Raw genomic sequence first — 20605 nt, forward strand, 5'->3', positions numbered from 1 at the left:
TATCAAAAGTGGGAAACCCGTCTATTTAAATGTACATCGCTAGTCTCGCCACACAAGCTTTGACCACCGTGATACTCAACACTCCCACTCGATGGCAACCATCTCCGATGGTGCCGGTGACACTTCAATCGCGGTTGAGACAGGTCCCATTAAAACCTTCCAAAAACTTCCTTTGAGAAGAAAAGAAGGAAAGGGTATCCTGCACCTTAGACTGGTTCGAGTGAAATGGAGACGTGATTACTCGATGCCGAGTTCTCTTCGAAACCACTCAAATCTTTGCCGAGTCAAAGGTTTGGTAAAACCATCAGCAATCTGTTCTGTGGTTGGGACATAGCCAAGCTGCACTCCTCCGCTATCTTGGATCTCTCCCTGCTATTTGCGTTGGATTTCTATATGTTTTGTGCGGGAGTGGTATTGTGGATTTGAAGTAAGAGCGATGGCACCCTGGTTATCACCGCAGATGATCGTGGCGGTTGTTCCTTGATCCACATTCAATTCATTGAGAAGTCTTCTTAGCCAGACGGCTTCTTTAGTGGCTTGCGTTTGTCCTAGAAACTTAGCTTCGTAGGTTGAAAGGGCAACAACGCCCTAGCGTTTCGATTGCCAACTGATTGCCCCGCTTCTAATATTGAAGAGATAGCTAGCTGTAGATCGTTTCGTGGCGCGACATCCTCCCTAATCCGCATTTGTGAAGCCTCTTAGGGTCTAAAGCTGACCTTAGTAGGTGAGTCTAAGGTTCTTTGTTCCTTTGAGGTACCGTAGGATGCGACGGGCCAGTTTTATGTGCTAGGGCCTAGGGTTTGAGAGAGATCTACTAGCGATAGAGACCGTATACGCGATATCCCCCCTAGTTCTAAGCATAATGTATATTAGTGATCCGATAATGCGTTAGTAAGAGGTCCTTTAATCTAGAGTATAGGTATAGTCTAGACTATTTTCCGGAAGTAGTGAGGTTTCGATCGGCGTACTGACGGGGGCGCAATTGTCAATTCTAAGTTGATAAGTAATATTGTTAATGTATGCATCTTGGCTTAGGAGCAGTCTCCTATTTTGACGGTCTCGCTAGATAGATACCCCGAGATAGTAGCTATATAGCCCTAGGTCCGTTATCTAAAACCGGTTTCTTAGGCTCCGCTTAATCCTCTTGATCTCAGCGATACTCGGACCCACGATTAGGATATTATTAACGTATACTACGATATACATACTGCTCCGGACGAAGATACCGAGATCGGCGGTAATTGGCTCGAAGCTAAGGCTACGAAGGAAGTTTGTTAGGGTCTAGTACTAGATCCGAGGGGCCTGCTTTAAGCTATAGAGGGCCTTTCGAAGCTTGCAGACCCTTAGCGTGCCGTCCGTTATATAGTAGGGCTGTTCGACGTAGATCTCGTGGTCGATATCTCCGTACAAGAATACGGTTTTGACATCCATTTGTTCAATCTCCAAGTCTAGGGCCGCTCCGATGGCGAAGAGAGCCTTATAGCTCATTGGCTTGACAACCGATGCAAAAGTTTCATTATAGTCAATTCCTTCTTCTTATATGAATCCTCTCACTACCCATCGGCTTTTGTGGCGGATGATTTCGCCATGCGGCCCGCGCTTGAGTTTGAAGACCCATTTACCGCTGAGCACCCGCCGATCTTTGGGAGGATCCACAAGCTCCCACATGTGATTTTGGTGGAGTGAATTCACTTCCTCAAGCATGGCTTTCTCCCAATCCACCCAGCTTGCGTCGTTTTTTGCTTGGCTCAGAGTTTTGGGTTCAAATGGTTCCGTCTCCTTTGCAGCCATGGCCAAGAAGGTTGGAATGACGTTTTCTTTAGGTACGTTCAAGAGCGCAAGCTCTTCGTCCCCATCAGGATTGTCCAATGTGGCTTCCGAAGCCCGAAATTTTAGTTCAGGGTGGTGATCTAATGTTCCTTGTTGAACTTCATGGACCGGCCGATGGAGCTCTGAATATTGTTGCCGTTCTAAAATTGGCCCTCGTTGGTGTTGCTGGTCGCCACCGGATGGTGAATCAATCCCAAGGACAGAATCCTGATAATCAGGTGATAGTGGTCCGAGGGTGTTCCCTCTCCGCATGGACGATAAGGTTATGTCTCCTTGAGCAGCAACCGCGTCGCCCTGTTGCTGGTCGCCACCGGGTGGCGATTCAATCCCAAGGACGGAATCCTGATAAGCAGGTGATAGAGGTCCGAAGGTGTTCTCACTCCGTGTGCGCGACAAGGTCCTGTCTCCCTGTACAGCAACAGCTGGCTGCGAGTCATCGTCACTCGTTTGGGACAACGCTTGAGTTTGCGAGTTATCGTCACTCGGCTGGGTAAGCACTCGCGAGTTATCATCACTCCGAGGCAGTGTGTGCGAGATATCGTTTCTCGACTTAGGTAGGGCCCGCTCTGGGGGATCCATCGACAATTGGCGCCCCGAGGCAGGCACGGATGTTTGCCGTATTTCTACCGACGGTTGGTTTATTAGTCCCACCGTCCCACTCCCCCCTGCGACAGCAGCCGTTGCCTCAGGTGAGCCGTCTTGTCTGGCTCCCACATCTTGTAAAGTCTGTGTGGAGGGAGTTGTAAGGACTTCTTGAAATTCAGCGTTTGGTGTTCCAACGATTCTCCCGTCTCCCAGGAGGATACGGTAGTTGGTATTTCCCTCGTAGCCCAGCAAAATACATGGCCTTGTTCGTGGATCCGTGAGCTTCTTTCTTTGCTTTGGCGGAATCAAGTATTCTCCTTTTGATCCGATGACTCTTAGTCTTGAGAGGTCAGGTCTGTCGCCGTACCACGCTTGGTACGGAGTCATGTTGAGCTTCGATGACGGCGACCGATTCGAGAGGAAAGCTGCAGTTCGAGCAATTTCCGGCCAAAACTTAGACGGCAGCCTTGCATGTGCCAGCGTAGGCCCAAGACGGTCATAGATTGTCTTATGAGCTCTTTCGGCAACCCCATTTTGCTGATGTTGATCCACTCCTGTCACCTCCGCTTGGATTGCGCGAGAACAACATGAATTTCATCTCGTCTCCCATATGTTCAGATATCCGGTCCAGACGTAGTCGTTTGCATTTTCGCTCGGGACGCTCGTTGTGGTCGAGGAAGAACCGCAGTGATTCTATGACGAAGTATTGTCTTCGCGGTATCGGGAAAATCTCGATCCAGCCCCTGAAGTCGTCAACGATGGTTAGCCAGTAACGGCTGCCATCTAGGCCGTCATCAAATGGCCCTGCGACGTCAATATGGAGGAGGTCCATTGCGTGTTCTCCTCTCCTGCTGACTCTTGATCTTCTGTGAGACCTTTCGATCATTCGCCCCTGCAGACAGGGATTGCATGGATGACGTGCCTCCATGTCCCGCACGCCATGAGCTTGCTGCTTGAGTCGCCGAAGGTTTGCGTCACTCATATGAGCAAGCCGGCTGTGCCACAGAGACATTTGTGGGCTAACATGGTAAGAGGGGAAAGTCAGACTTGCCCACAGATCGAGTGCGTAGACTCCATGATATTCACTGGCAGTAAACAGATTCTTTCCGTTTGACTTGTTGCGAAGGATAGCATCCCGGCTTGAGAATTCGACTTTTGCGCCTCGTTGGAGCAGCTGGAGCACCGATATGAGATTGGCATGTGCAGATGGAACATACAGGACGTTGTCAAGCACTAGCCATTTCTTTCTGCCGCGTACATTGCACAGGATATTTACTGTTCCCACGCCCGAGGGAGCTGTTGAGGTATCAATGCCTCTCAGTGAAGGCCCATGATATTTAGCCATTTGGACAAACCTGGAGGCGCTATTGCAAACATGTTGAGCGCATCCACTATCCACGATCCACGCGTCACGGATAGAGGGGGTCTTTATCGCCATCATAATGGGAACATGGTCAAACAGGGTGAGATTGCCCTCGATATCGTTTCCAAATGCTTCGTTGACATCTTTTCCGGAGACTTTCGTCGCCACGAAGGTTGGTTTCTTCGGGTCTTTTGGGCCACTCCCATCGTCGTCCTCGTCGTCCGTCAAGGTCCGCCTCTTCGACTGTCTGCGTGCGCCTATGTGCATTCTGCCTGGTCTTGGCTTCGGTCCGTCTCCGTCCTTCTTTTGGACCTTCAGTCTCGGGTTCTTGGTGAAACATTCGGCGTCGATGTGATAAGGTTTTCGGCAGAAGGAGCAATATGGGACGTTATCAATCTCTATCCGACAAGTAGTTCCGTCCGACGACGGTATGAGCTTCTTGTCACCTGGCCCACGAACTAGGGCAAGAGCAGGAAGTGCTTGCGACTCCATTGCTTGTTTGCCCAATTGCCCTTTTCTATGCTCTTCCTCAATGGCCTTATTCTCGATATAGTCAAATGTAGGTGCTGCTTTGATAATACTCCCATTTGCATCTCTTTCGTTGACAAGGTCCATTTGTCGGAAGATATGATCGCGGAAGCTCTCGTACTTGGGGCCGAGTGCATGAACAAAGAAAAATGTTCGCTCAATTTCGGAGGTCACGCAATGTTGTTGTTGTTGTTGTTCTAATTAACGTCCATAAGAGAACGGGCGTAGCCCGTTCCTCTACTACCTCCCTAGGGGTATTGGGACGTGCTAAGCTATGGAGTTATGTATAGTAAATATGCGCCTATAGAAAGCAACTCTATAATAATAAGGCTAAGGGTCCTCTAGTTGCTGCCCCGTCCTTCTCCGCCGGTTGAGATAGATATAGAAGTGTTAGTATCGGGTTAAAACCTACTGTATTGATAATAAGTAAGGACTCGGTTGCTAGGCGTCGGTATACCTACTATTCGCGGGGGTAGGGAGGAACTCCCGTATATTCTACGCCTATAGGCGCTTTAAATAGAAATAAAAGAAAGAGGTAAAGAAAACGAGGGGAAAAAGATAGGAAAAAGAGAGCGATAGATAGAAGGAAAAGAGGGAGGGTAAGAGGGGGGCTCGCCCGGTATTCTTATCTTATATACTGTCGACCAGAATGACTCCTTGCCCGTCCCGTCATTACCAGATTTTCTCTTTGTATATAAGCAGGACCCACTTCTTGCTTGTTAGTAAGCACTTAGGGATATATAGAGAGAAGACTTTGCACTTCTTAAGAATTATACTCATTTTACCACTTGCTCTATATAGTAAGAACTTGGTATTAAGTCACTTGCTCTATTCCTTCGTTCGATAGTTATAAGCCCGGTTAGCTAGTAACTCTTCTTTATAAGATTACTACTTAGTCGCTTATTCTAAGCCTCTAATAACCCCTAATATCCCTAAGTAAGAAGTATATAAGAAGTTAATAGATTAATATACTAGACGAAGTATAATCTAATCTACTTTCTACCTCTTCCTTACCTCCGAATAATATAAAGAATAAGTATAATAACGCTAAGATATTACTTCTTTATAATAATCTTACTTTTTTAGGTACTAACCGCGGTATTTATAAAGGAAAGATAATCCTTAGATCCTTATTTTAGTAGCGAATCTAGTTCTTAGATATAGAGAATTCTAAATAGAGCCTAGAAATATAGTAATATCTAGATTTATTAACTTTAAAGAAAAGCTAGATTTCTTTTTTAATAAAATCTAAATAACTACTTAAAACTAACGAGAAGTATATTAAAGATTCTATAAGTAGTCGTCTATTTAATAAAATACTTATAGATTATAATACCGACCGCTATAATTATAAATAAGATTTATTAGATTACTAAATTATTTAAATATTATTTAATAAAGCCTCTAAAAGAATAAAATACTATTTTTTCCTAGAGTTATAAAGCTTAGTAATCGATATAAAGGATATAAAAGAGCTTCTTCGAATACTTTAAAAACGCTTCTTTTTTATTAATAGGATATAAATATAACTTATTAGAAGATAATAGAATAAGCTACTTCTTACCCTAATTAAGGATATTAGTATTAATATATAGTTATTAAAAGTCGAAAACCTTTATATAAAGTATAAAGTAGCGAAGGTAGACTTTACTAAGTCCGAAGAAAACGCTATTTATAACTTTCTATAAGCGTTAATATCTTATAAACTATAGTTCTATTACTAATAATATATTAAGATATTTATAATAAAATAATAGACTATTTTTATAAGCGTTATTAACGCTTACCGCTCCGAGCGAGTACTCTTTAATAGGAAGAAACCTAAGAGTAAAGCCCTATAGGAAGCCTTTATAATACTTAATAGTAAGTAGGAAGCTAAACTAGCTACTTCCTCTACTAATTAGATAACCTCTTCGTCGAATAAGACTTTAAAGAGATAGCTATAGTATATATACGGAGAAAAGTACTTCTTCGCTATATACCCCTACTTTATTAAATTAACGAGGCTGAATAACTAGAAACTAGATCTAGCTATTACTAAGAAATTGACCGCTAATATAGAAAAGCTAAGTAAGAAAGTAAAAGAGAAAGCTAAAGTGTGATCCTAGAGGCCACTTATATAACTAGATTTGTATCATTAGCCCTTATATATGTCCGTATATGTCCGTATAAGATATACTAAGGCCCGAACCTATACTTTCGGGTACTATAGGCACCCGTACCGGTAGGGTATTTAGATATTAGTATTCCTAATATAATAGAAACTATATAATACTTTACGAATCTTATCTAGTAATATATCGGTATAAGCTACCTCCTATAGTAGCCTAAGAAGGTATAAGATAGTATCTCTAGAAGATCTAATCGGATCTAAGAGATACTAATATCCTCTTATATTATCCCGATAATAATCTAGCGGACCTACTAGGCTAAATATAAAGATATTATAAGAAATATTTTAACTATTTTATTATCTGAAATAGAGGAATAGCTTCTACCCTAGAAAAAGAGAAGAAAAAAAGGTCCTAAAAATCTTTAGATAAAGAGGGGAAGTAAATCCTAACGGTCTTATAGACTAATAAAGAGTAGAAAATAATTATAATAATACTATATATATTATATTTAGCGGAAAAAGATCTATATTTAGGCGCTATTATAAGAAGATAATAGCCTCCTAATCTAATAAAAAGAAAAATAGATTTAGAAAAATTACTTTTTTTTTAAGATAGAATTATTTAAATCTAATTAAAATAGCTAAAAATATTCTTTAATAAATACTTAAGACTTAAGTCTACTTTTAGCTTAGTTTAAAGATAAATAAAGCTTTTAATATCTTAATTAAAAAAAAATAAGATATATTTATCGAATTATATATTATAATTAATTAAAGATATATTAATCCTATTATTATATAGGCTATATAAAAAATTAGGATATTCTAATAGAGATAAACTAAAGCGGCGTAGCTTATAATAGCTATTAAAGCTATTAATATAGTCTAAGTTAAGATAGCCTAGTTTATTATATCTTTTAACGCTATTATAATAGCTCTTAATATTATTAGGAAGGTCCTTTAAAAACCTCTCTTTTTTTAAGAAGAAGGCGGGATAGCTCTAAATATTTTTATATAAGCCTAAATTTTAATATTTAAGAATATTATAGATATAAATAAAGAGACTTAAAAAAGATTTTTAAATAATCTTAGGATAATTAATAATTTTAATAAGATAATCTTTAATAATATTATATATAAATAGATATATAACTATAACTAGTATTTTTAGGAATTATCTAAATTTATTAGATATAACTTTTTTAATTAAATAAAGATCTTATATACGTCTAAAAAGCTAGTAAGATTTATAAAATAATAATTAGAATAATATAAGAAATACTATATCTTTCTCTAACTTAAAATCTTTAAAATATAGCTAGATTTTAAAGTATAGCTTTAATAAGAATTTATAAAGTACCTATTTATTAAAAAATTATATAAATAATATAAATCGACTAAATAAAAAAACTAATTAATCTAAGAATATATTTTTAATTTTTAATAGATTATCTTTAATCTAGATTAGAATATTTTAGATTTAATATTTATCTAATAATTTATAATTAGAATAAAATCTTTCTACTAAATTAAATAAATAAAAGAATAAGATTAATCTAAAAAATTCTAAGATATTATCGCTTTATTTATCTAATATAAATAAGAATAAGCTATTACTTATTAATATAAGATTACTTTTTATTATTTTAATATAATAGATATTAATAGTAAGATTTTTATAGCTATAGATTTATTTATTTAGCTAGCTATAAGTTTAAAAGAGATCTAAAAATACTATAATTATAAAAAAAAGGATTATCTAGCTTATAATTACTATTAAATAAAGATAGAAGAGATTAAATAAAAGTAAAAAGTTATCTCTAAATAGTTTATAAAAAACTAGTATAACTATATAATATAAAAGCCCTTATTAACCGCTTTAATAAAGCTTTTAAATTATTATAATTTAATATAAATAATATTCTCGATCTTAATTATTATATAAATATATTTAGATAGGCTTAGCTAGAGCTCTTTAAATAATAGAGAATCTTACTATCTTTTTTAGCTTTACTTAATATATTTAATAACTTTTTTATATTTTATTAAAATAAGATTAAAATAAAAAATTAATAGACTACTTTTATCTATATACTCTTTAATAGTAGAGCTAGTAATATATTTATCTTATCTTAAATATTTTAGAAACTTAATATATAGATTTAGATCCGGAAATTTAAGATATCTTTAATAGTTACTATTATAAATAATAAATAACTAATTATTAAAAGATTTATAATCTTTCTAACTAAGATTAATAATTAAGTAGGACGGATTAAAACCTAAATACTCTTTATAGAATATAATATTATTCTAGGACGGGATTTCCTTAAGATCGAGAATCTATATATTAATTAATAAATCTTAATTATAATCTTTATAAATTATAATTACCGGATCTATAATATTTATTCTATAAATAATAATTAAATAATTTACGCTAAAAAGATCTATATTAATTTAGTATTTATCTAATAAATATATTAGTTTTTTTAAAAGAAAAATTATAAAAGATATCTTTTTATAGTCTATTATATAAATAAAGAATCTAAAGGATCTAAATCGGAGCTACTAATTTATAATAATCCTAGAATTTAATAAATCTTAACGAAATATAAAGGATTATTCTAGATAGAACTATTTATAGTCTTTTTATTAGAATATAATATAGCTTATAAAATCTATATTAGTATAAATTAACTTATTAATATTAATATCTATAATCTTTTTATAGAGAAGCTTAATAAATAAGCTAAATAGATTAAAGAACTCCTTTAAAAAGACTTAATCTAATAGTCGAGTAATATCTAGGATTTCCTAGTAGTATTTATAAAAAAGCTATATAGGAAATAGCGTATATATATTAATTATTAGGCCCTTAACTCTATAATAAAAAAAAATAGATACCCGTTTTTATAAATCTATAAGCTTCTAAATATTATTAAAAATATTTAAATCTTATTAAAGATCAATTTAATAGCCGGATACTAATAAATCTATATAAGATAAAGATTAGTTAAAAAGATAGCTTTTAATATAATCTAAGATAAGTATAAATAACTAGCTATATTATTTAGGCTTTATAATATCTTTATTATATTTTAATTAATTATAAATAATATATTACGCCTTTTTTTAAGTTATAATATAGTAGTCTATCTAGATAATATCTTAATCTTCTTTAATTTAATAAAGAAATATTAGAAATATCTTAAGTAGATATTAATACTATTAGATAAATAAGAATTATATACTTTACTTATAAAATATATATTTATAATATATAAACTCGAATTCTATAATTATATTATTAATAATAGAAGTATATAGCCTCTTTTAATTAAGATTAAAGTTATATAAATCTAGCTATAGCTAAAAACTATTTATAATATCTAATAATTCTTGGATTTAGCTACTTATTATTATAGATTTATTTATAACTTTTTAAAGATATATATATCTTTTTATAAACTTTTAAAAGAAAGTAATAGTATCTTTAAAAAGTAAAAATTCCGTTTAATTATATAGATAGAAGCTTATAAAAATATATTCTAAAAGATAAAAGATCTTTTAATATCTATCCTAGTTCTAAAATAGCTAGATTAGAATAAATTATATATTATCGAAATAGATATCTTTAAATAAGCTATTAAAATAGTCTTTATATAAAAAAATAATAATAATAAGTTATATCTAATAATATATAATAGCTATAAACTCTATAAAATAGAGTTAAATTATCTAGTCTATAAAAAGAAATTACTAGCTATTAAAGAAGTAATCTATATATAAGATAAATATATTAATAGAGATCGCTTTAAAACTATTATTATTATTAATAATACTAGTTTATAATATCTTAATATTATTAATAATACTAGTTTATAATATCTTAATATTATATAAAAATATAATAAAAGATTTATATAATAGATCGCGGAGTTTTAATAATACCGCCTAATAATATAATATCGAAAAAATACTAAAAATATTATTATAAATACTATTAGTCGCTATCTTAATCTAATTAGAATTATATTTATTAATATTAGCCTTAAATAGCTTATTTAGGATATATATCTTACTACTATAATAATAGTATAAGATATCCTAAAAAAAAAATAGCTAATAGCTATAATCCGATTTTTAGAGAATAATATAAAATCTAAAAATAAAGCTATAAAATAAGTTATAAAGAAATACGCTAATAAACTTAGTTTTTAGAATATATATATATTTATATAGGCCTTATTAAAAGAGAATTAATAATTACTTTTTATATATAATAATAGAGTAATCTTTTTATATTTAAAATTATCTTTCTAAGCCGAATTTTTATAAATAATATATTATAAATTCGGCTATTTTAGCTATTTAAGTCTAAATAGTATTATTTAATCCTAAGGATAATAGCTAGTTATATAAATAAATATTAAAAAATCCGCTAAAGAATATATAAACTACTAAATATTTTAAAGATCCTAAAAAGACTTAAAAAAAAAAGTAGCTTAATATATAATAATAAATAATATCTAGTTATTTAAAAAATAAGGAATCGACTTAATTAGATCTCTTTTAATTATATTAAATAGAAATTAGTAAATTATTATAGTAATCGACTATATAATAGGCTAGCTAATCGCCTAAATAATCTTTAATACTACTAAAGAAATCTTTATAAAGTTTTTATTCTATAATATCTATATATATTATAGCGTATTTAATAAATTACTTTTAGATAATAGTATAAATCTCTTATCTAAAATAATAAAATATTTTATAGGTTTTTTTAGGGCTTATTATAAAATAATTATATTATATTATCCTTATATAAATAAAAAAATAGAAAATTTTAATAGCTTAATTAACCGGATATTTATAAAATATCTTATAGAAAAGCTTATAAGATTATAAAATAAATATCTTACTAAAATAGTATTTATAATATATATATAAGAATATACTATTATAAAAATAAGTCCTTTTTTTTTAGTTTATAGTATATATCTATATATTACTACTAATAATAATAATTAATTAGGGGCTTAAATAAAATTAGATAAAGATAAGTAAATCTAATAGCTTATAAATACTTATTTAAAAATAAATAAACTATTATTTATTTATATAATTAAAAAGTAAAAGATTTAGGACTTAGTAATTATAAAAATAAGCTTTAAATTAGATAATTAGATTTTAATTCGAAATAAGTTAAAATAAAAATTCGAGAGTATATAATTTAGCCTATATTAGATTATATAAATCTATCTATTTAATATATATATCCTAATCTAATTAGATAAATATATACTTAGGAATCTAATTAATAATACGCGTCTAATAAATATAAATATCGGTAAAGATCCTAGTTTATAAGTCTCTTTAACTAATCGCTTAGTTTTATAATAAGCTAGATAGAAGATCGGTTATCTTAAGGAATTTTATAAGATCTTTAATAAAATTAAATCCTCTCTACTAATATATTTAGATCTATTTATATTTATATATTAAGAATAATAGGAATTTAGATAGTTAGGAGCTTTTATTAAATTCCTAAAAAAGAAAGTTATAGCTAAATATATTATTATAAAGATATAAGTAGTTATATATAAGAAATAGTCTAAAAAAACTATTAATAAAGTACTTAAGTAAAGCTTACTAAATATAAATAAGTAAGATTTAGAAATAAATAATTATAAATCTAAAGATTTATAAATAAATAATTCCTTAAAGTATAAATTAGTAAAAAATACTTATTAAAAGTCTATAGAAGACTTAGTCCGGATAGTAAGTCTATTTATAATTATTATTTTATTATTATTAAAAGATATTTAAAAAGCTTATAATAAAAAAAGCTAGAGAAATTAAATAATTCGAATTATATTATTTATATAATAATATAAAAAAAGCTATCTAAAAAAGATAAAGCTTAAAAAATATTACTAAATTACGGCTATAAAAATATAAATATCTTAAAAAAAGATTAATATATTAAAAAGAGATCCGAACGACCCTAAATAAAATACTACTATTAATTAATATTAAAAGATATTTATAGATTCTTCCGAATTAGTCTTAGAATTATTAAATTTTAATTTTTTAGTATTATCTATTTTATCCTATTAGCTTTAAGAAATAGTAAATTCCTATATAAACTAATAATTATATTATATATATTAGCGTACCTTCTAGATATAATTAAAAGACTTTATAAAATACTCTTTATTCTTATTATAGTAAATCTTCGGCTAGTCTAATAAATTAATATAAAGATTCGAATTAAAGATAAGACTAAAATAGGGAATAATATTTATATAAATAAAAGGATTAAGATCCTTACTCTTTTTATCTTTAGTCTTTTTATAAGCTAGTATTATAATAATAGATATAAGAGCTATATATTTTTTATTAGCTTTAATAATATTCTAAATAGCTTTATATATTTTTATAAATACCGGAGTAGCTTTAATAATAGTAGCTTTTTTTTTATTTATAGCTTTTTTTTATTTTTATCCTTCTTCTTACTTATATTAGCTAATCTAGATATAATATTATTATTATCTAATATAATTAAAGCTAGGCCGGTAGCTATAGTCTTTTTCTTTTTAATAAGATAATAAATAATAATATAATAGATTATTATAGGTTTATTTTTAAAAAGATTATCTAGTTAATAGAACTATAAAAGATTATATATTTATTTTAAAGTATTAATAATAAGACCTAAAATATCTATAATTATATTAATAATTATATAAGATAAATTAGACCTAGGAAACTTATATAAGGAATATTTATTATTAGTATTAAAATACTAATAATTTATATAAGCTAGATTCTATTAAATATCTAAGCCCTCTAAGAAAACTAAATAATAAGACCTTTATAATCTATTATTATAAATATAAGGCTTATATATCTTACTAATAAGAGCTAAATAGCTAATTAATTAGCTAAGCGTAGTTTATATATAACTAATAATATTTAAATAAATAGACTTATTAATCTACTAATTAAATATAATCTATTTAATATTAATCTAATATTATATATTATCTATTAGTATAACGGATAATTTAATAAATATAAATAGACCGGCGCTATTATAACTAGTATCTATAAAATAATAATTAGCTTTATATAAATAAAATAGAAAGAGTTAGATATACTATTATTTATCTATATAGTCTAATAGATATTATTAATAGTAATAGATAGTAAAAAATAAGACTAGCTTCTTATATTATTATATTAAAATAGACTAGGAAAAATAGTATTAAGAATAAGCGTAATTATCTTAGTTATTAATATAATAGCTTTAGCTATAGGCCTAATAATTTTAATAATAGGTCTAATCGGACTAGGAATTATTATAATAATAGTACCGGTAGCTTTAATAGGTCTAGGAATAACTATAATTATAAAATTATTATTAATAGATATTAAGTTAATTATAGCTAGAGATTATATCTTTATCTTTATTATCTACTTTAGTATCTATATTTATAATCTTTACTAGCTCTTTTTTATTTTTACTTAAGCCGGCTTTATTACTACTTTTCTTACTTTATTTTTTATTATTATTATCCGAATTATTATTCTTATTATCTCTAAAGATTATAAGCGGTTTAGGCTCTATATATTTAGCCGCTTAAAAGATAATTTAGGCTAAAAATTAAGTTATAATAAATATAAAAAAGATAGAACTATTTATAATTAGATAAAAAAAGATAAAAATCGATAAAAATTAATTAAAAAAGAGAAAGAAACTAAGAATTTAAAAGCGAGAGAGAGAAGAAAAGAATTAATAAGTAGAGATCTAATAATAATTTATTAAAATAGACTAATCCTATTTATATCGGTTTAATTATAGATTTATAAGAACTATATTAAGTTTATATTACTTATATTAAATCTATTTTTAATATAAATTTATCTCTTTATCTCTTTATCTCTTTTTTTAATAACTTATTACTACTATATCTTATATATTTTAACTATTTTATTACTTTATTATCCGAAATAACTTAATATCTAGGTATAAAAGACCTCGAATAAATCTTTATAAAGTTATTCTTAGTCTTACTTAGCCGAACTTTCCTTTATTAAAAGATAATATATTCCGATATCCCTAAATAGATATAAATATATCTAAATACTTCTCTTTATTAATATCCTAATATACCTTATTATCCCTAATAGACTTAGTATATCCGAAAACCCCTTTATTACCGCCTTTAGGGCCTATACGTCTACTTACCTATTTTATTCGAAGAAACGGAGGGCCGTTTCTAGTTCGGTAGGGGAGGATATGATCCTAGAGGCTACTTATATAACTAGATTTATATTATTAGCCCTTATATATATCCGTATATATCCGTATAAGATATGCTAAGGCCCGAACCTATACTTTCGGGTACTATAGGCACCCGTACCGGTAGGGTATTTAGACATTAGTATTCCTAATATAATAGAAACCATGCGATACTTCACGAATCTCAAAAGAACTTCTTATAAAACTTACTAAAGAAGAAGGTACTACTTAGTCTTACTATATAGAGATCGGAGAAGACGATAAAGGGTCCTTCTTAACTATATTAAATAGTTCTTAGTTAAATATAGAGAAGTAGGTTAAGATATCTATATCTTCTCTATCTATATCTTCCTAATAAGTACTACTTACGGTACTATCTTTATAAGATATCCTTTCTCCGGTTAATACTACTTTCTTAACTAATCTAAGATCGTCGATTAAGGATCGCTAATTAGTTAATTTAGCTACTAGTAAGTATATTACTAATAATAAGAGCTTCTTCGTTAAATTTAAACCTCTTAACGGCTTACTAAAGATTAGTAATATAATAACTAAGCTTTATAAAATAAATAAAGTCTAACTTCGGACTATAGGCCGCTCCGGTAATCCTATAACTCTTATTTTATTAGAAGTAGAATTCTTATCTAGCTTTTACTATAATCTTATTTTAATTATATTTATAAAATAGAAAGAATATAAAGCTAATTTTAACAAACTTACTATTATTAATAAAATAACTAAAAAGATCTTCTCTTATTTAGAGGAGATTAGTAACTTTTTTATACTTTCTTAAATAGATTTTATATTCTTAATAGTATTTACTATTATATTATTTAATATTAAGCGTTCTTTTTTATTATTTATTTTAAAAGTAATAGCTTCTTAATAATATTAATACTTTAGTTATATATATAATAAGTAAGTTTAACGATTTACTTAGATAGTAGAAGGAGTATAGATTATTTTATTTATAATTATAGAGTATAAATCGGAGCTTTATAAGACTTACTAACTCTCTCGGATATTATAATAAGTCTTATATTATATTTAAAATATAAATTTTAGTCTACTTAACTAAATATATTTTAATTTTATAATACTATAAAAGACTTATAATAATAATAAATAGATCTTCTACTTTTATTTTAATAGGATTCGCTTTTATTAGATATAAAGCTATAAGCGGAAGAGCGGTTATTAAGAAGTAATTACTTAATTTATTTTATAATTATAGATCTAGTTTAATTTACTAATTTATATATTTTAATTAAATAATAAAGCTTTTATAAATAAAGATATTATCTATTTTTTATAAAAGAACGGGATAATTATCTAGTACTCTATTATCGGTACTCCGGAATAGAATAGTTTTACTAAGTAATCTAAAAGAATAATTATTATTAAAGTAAGAGTATTTTTTAAAGATTTATAGCTTCTTAAAGAACTTTAGCTAGAAGTAGTCTAGGCTATTATATATATACTTAATAGATCGCTAACGAAACTTAACTTAGGAAAGTAGATTATTTTATAATAAGAATTTTACTATTAGAGAATAAGTATTTTTATTCCTATTAATCTTTTAAATTTATAAGTTTATAATTACTATACCTATATAAGAATTTAAGGAATCCTATAATTAGATAAGATATATTAATATATAGAGATAGGCTATTTAGTCGGATACTAAGTAAGTAATTTTGCTGAGCGCAGCGAAGCAAATTTACAGAAAAGGTACCCAACAGACTATGCCTAAAATTCCGCCTTGCGAATTCTGAGATCCTGGCCTCTGATTGGCTGGAAAATTGACTCCTCATGTGATCAGGGTAGGGTTAGTCACGTGATTCGACTTTGAGATATAGACACCTTAGTGCCTGATAAAGCACGTGACCTATATAATCACGTGATATACACCGATCTACGCCGGATTAGGCGGCGATTACGTGAGTACCCTATAATCACGTGATATATACCGATCCACACCGGATTAGGCGGCGATCACGTGAGTACCCTATAATCACGTGATATATACCGATCTACACCGGATTAGGCGGCGATCACGTGAGTACCCTATAATCACGTGATATATACCGATCTACATCGGATTAGGCGGCGATCACGTGAGTACCCTATAATCACGTGATATATATCGATCTATACCGGATTAGGCGGCGATCACGTGAGTACCCTATAATCACGTGATATATACCGATCTACGCCGGATTAGGCGGCGATTATATAAGTACCCTATAATCACGTGATATATACCGATCTACGCCGGATTAGGCGGCGATTATATAAGTACCCTATAATTACGTGATATATACCGATCTACGCCGGATTAGGCGGCGATTATATAAGTACCCTATAATTACGTGATATATACCGATCTATACCGGATTAGGCGGCGATCACGTAAGTACCCTATAATCACGTGATATATACCGATCTACGCCGGATTAGGCGGCGATCACGTAAGTACCCTATAATCACGTGATATATACCGATCTACGCCGGATTAGGCGGCGATTACGTAATTACGATATAATTAGTAGCCTAAGGCACTAACTAGCTATATCACGTAATCCCGGGATATATCTAATCTACGCCGGATTAAGTAGCGATTATATAATCACGATATAATTCTAAGGTTACGTATTTAATTTAATTTAACTTTACTAACCGAATTATTATATATATATATCTATATAGAACGGTATAAAAGTAGGCTTAGATAAGATACTTAGGTATTACCTCCTAATTAAAAGAGGGTTTAAACCCTAGCTACTATAAGTATTAGTAAGCGCTTATACCGCTATATAATCCGGTAATAGTATAGGGGTTCTACTAACTAAAGAGTACGGTTATAGGTAAGTATAGGATAAATATAGAAAAAACTAGGTATATAGCGTAGTGGTTAAATACGATATATATCTTAAAGGTCGCGAGTTCGAACCCGGCTCTAACTAAAATAAAAGTAAATTACTCTAATTAGATAACTGATTAGTAGATCGATTAGATTAGAATCTAGATTAGATTAGATCGATTAGATTAGATACTCGATAGTAAAATCTAAATTAGATTAGATACTAAATTAGATTAGATACTCGATCTAGAATCTAGATTAGATTAGATTATAGACTACCTTAGCTATATAATAGTCTAGATAGTAAGCTAACTAAACTACTAATCTACCTACTAACTAGCTATTAATCAAGCGGGTAATCTAGCTACTAAGCTAGCTGCTAAACTAGCTGCTAAGCTAGATAGTAGCCTAGATAGTAAACTACCTACTAGATACTAAACTAGCTGCTAAGCTAGATAGTAGCCTAGATAGTAAACTACCTACTAGATACTAAGCTAGCTATAAACTACCTACTAAACTACCTACTAAGCTACCTACTAAGCTAGCTATAAACTACCTACTAAGCTAGATAGTAGCCTAGATAGTAAACTACCTACTACCTACTAAGCTAGCTGCTAAGCTAGCTACTAAACTACCTACTAAGCTACCTACTAAACTAGCTGCTAAGCTAGCTATAAACTACCTACTAAGCTAGATAGTAGCCTAGATAGTAAACTACCTACTAGATATTAAGCTAGCTACTAAGCTACCTACTAATCTAGATAGTAGCCTAGCTAGCTACTAAGCTAGATAGTAGCCTAGATAGTAAACTACCTACTAGATACTAAGCTAGCTATAAACTACCTACTAAACTACCTACTAAGCTACCTACTAAGCTAGCTATAAACTACCTACTAAGCTAGATAGTAGCCTAGATAGTAAACTACCTACTACCTACTAAGCTAGCTGCTAAACTAGCTGCTAAGCTAGATAGTAGCCTAGATAGTAAACTACCTACTAGATACTAAACTAGCTGCTAAGCTAGATAGTAGCCTAGATAGTAAACTACCTACTAGATACTGTAAAGGATAAAGGTCCTTTCAAAGGTGAAACAGGAACTTGGGCGACATATGTATTCATAGAAGTTTCTGACACGTGTGTGAATCGTGCGGGGTTCGTCACCTGATCGGTGCCGAGCCTTGGCACGCACATTTCCTTTTAATCTTGGGTCCCCCCGGGACCCCTGAATTCTGGCAAGAATTAGTCTTGGCACACACAGCCCAATACACCTTTGTTCCTCCTCCCAAGCCAACGTATCTTACCCGGTTGACAGGCCTTACACCTGAAACAGTATATTCTTAGAGATACTAAGCTAGCTGCTAAGCTACCTACTAAGCTACCTACTAAACTAGCTGCTAAGCTAGCTATAAACTACCTACTAAGCTAGATAGTAGCCTAGATAGTAAACTACCTACTACCTACTAAGCTAGCTGCTAAGCTAGCTACTAAACTACCTACTAAGCTACCTACTAAGCTAGCTGCTAAGCTAGCTACTAAACTACCTACTAAGCTACCTACTAAGCTACCTACTAAACTAGCTGCTAAGCTAGCTATAAACTACCTACTAAGCTAGATAGTAGCCTAGGTAGTAAACTACCTACTAGATATTAAGCTAGCTACTAAGCTACCTACTAAACTACCTACTAAGCTAGATAGTAGCCTAGATAGTAAACTACCTATTAGATATTAAGCTAGCTACTAAGCTAGCTACTAAGCTAGCTACTAAGCTAGCTACTAAGCTAGCTACTAAGCTAGCTACTAAGCTAGCTACTAAGCTAGCTACTAAGCTAGCTGCTAATCTACCTACTAACCTAGCTACTAAACTAGCTACTAAACTAGCTGCTAAGCTAGCTGCTAAGCTAGCTATAAACTACCTACTAAGCTAGATAGTAGCCTAGATAGTAAACTACCTACTAGATATTAAGCTAGCTACTAAGCTAGCTACTAAACTAGCTGCTAAGCTAGATAGTAGCCTAGATAGTAAACTACCTACTAGATACTAAGCTAGCTGCTAAGCTACCTACTAAGCTACCTACTAAGCTACCTACTAAGCTACCTACTAAACTAGCTGCTAAGCTAGATAGTAGCCTAGATAGTAAACTACCTACTAGATATTAAGCTAGCTACTAAGCTAGCTACTAAGCTAGCTGCTAACCTAGCTACTAAACTAGCTACTAAACTAGCTACTAAACTAGCTGCTAAGCTAGATAGTAGCCTAGATAGTAAACTATCTACTAGATACTAAGCTAGCTACTAACCTAGCTACTAACCTAGCTCCTAGCTACTAATCTAGCTCCTAGCTCCCAATCTAGCTACTAGCTACTAATCTAGCTACTAGCTAGCTTAGCAGCTGCCTATATAGCTAATACTCTCTCTCTAGGACTAATATCTTAGTTAAGTATTATAATTCCTCCCCTACCCCCCCACCCCTTAGGGGTGGGGGGTGGGAGGAGGTTAAATTCCCCTACTACTCTTTATCGCCTATATCCCTATATAGACCTGGCTATAGGTATCTTCTTAAGCCTTCTTGAAAGCTAAATCCTTTTGCTTCTGCTAAGCTCAGCAAAATATCACCCGTATGCGTATCCACCCCAAGTGGTCGCTTACGGGTAGCTGGTATCTAGAAAGTCTAGTTTCTTTAAATAAATAATTATAAGTTCGTTTATAATACTACTTTCGATAAAAATCTAAATTATAGAAAGTATCCTTCGGAATTACTAAAGATTTATTAAGAGTAGATAGCTAATATTATTAATAAAAATAAACTTAATATAAAATTAGAGCGAGCGATTCGCTAAATAAATATAATATTAATTATATAAAATAATCTTTAGAATAGGGAGTAAGATTATACTTTCTAAGATCCTTTAGAGTAGAAGTAAGATTATATTACTAAAAATAAATAAAGAAAGAAGGATCTTTAATACTATTATATAATATCTTTACTATTATTAAATACTATTTCTTTAC

At 30.6% G+C, this 20605-nt stretch overlaps 1 protein-coding gene across 1 annotated transcript; it reads right to left on the reverse strand.

The window, feature by feature from the left end:
* Positions 1-1910: 1910 nt before the first annotated feature.
* Positions 1911-4393, reverse strand: N7516_005682 (GAG-pre-integrase domain-containing protein; the record flags this gene model as incomplete). Its single annotated transcript, XM_057218402.1, has 3 exons — positions 1911-1970; positions 2116-2453; positions 2977-4393. 3 exons carry the CDS (start codon positions 4391-4393, stop codon positions 1911-1913), a joined length of 1815 nt encoding a protein of 604 aa, XP_057072493.1.
* Between the last annotated feature and the right edge of the window lie 16212 nt (positions 4394-20605).

Source organism: Penicillium verrucosum (assembly GCF_028828655.1).
Source record: "Penicillium verrucosum strain IBT 35672 chromosome Unknown utg000002l_segment0_segment0, whole genome shotgun sequence".
In the NCBI taxonomy this organism is placed as follows: Eukaryota; Fungi; Ascomycota; class Eurotiomycetes; order Eurotiales; family Aspergillaceae; genus Penicillium; species Penicillium verrucosum.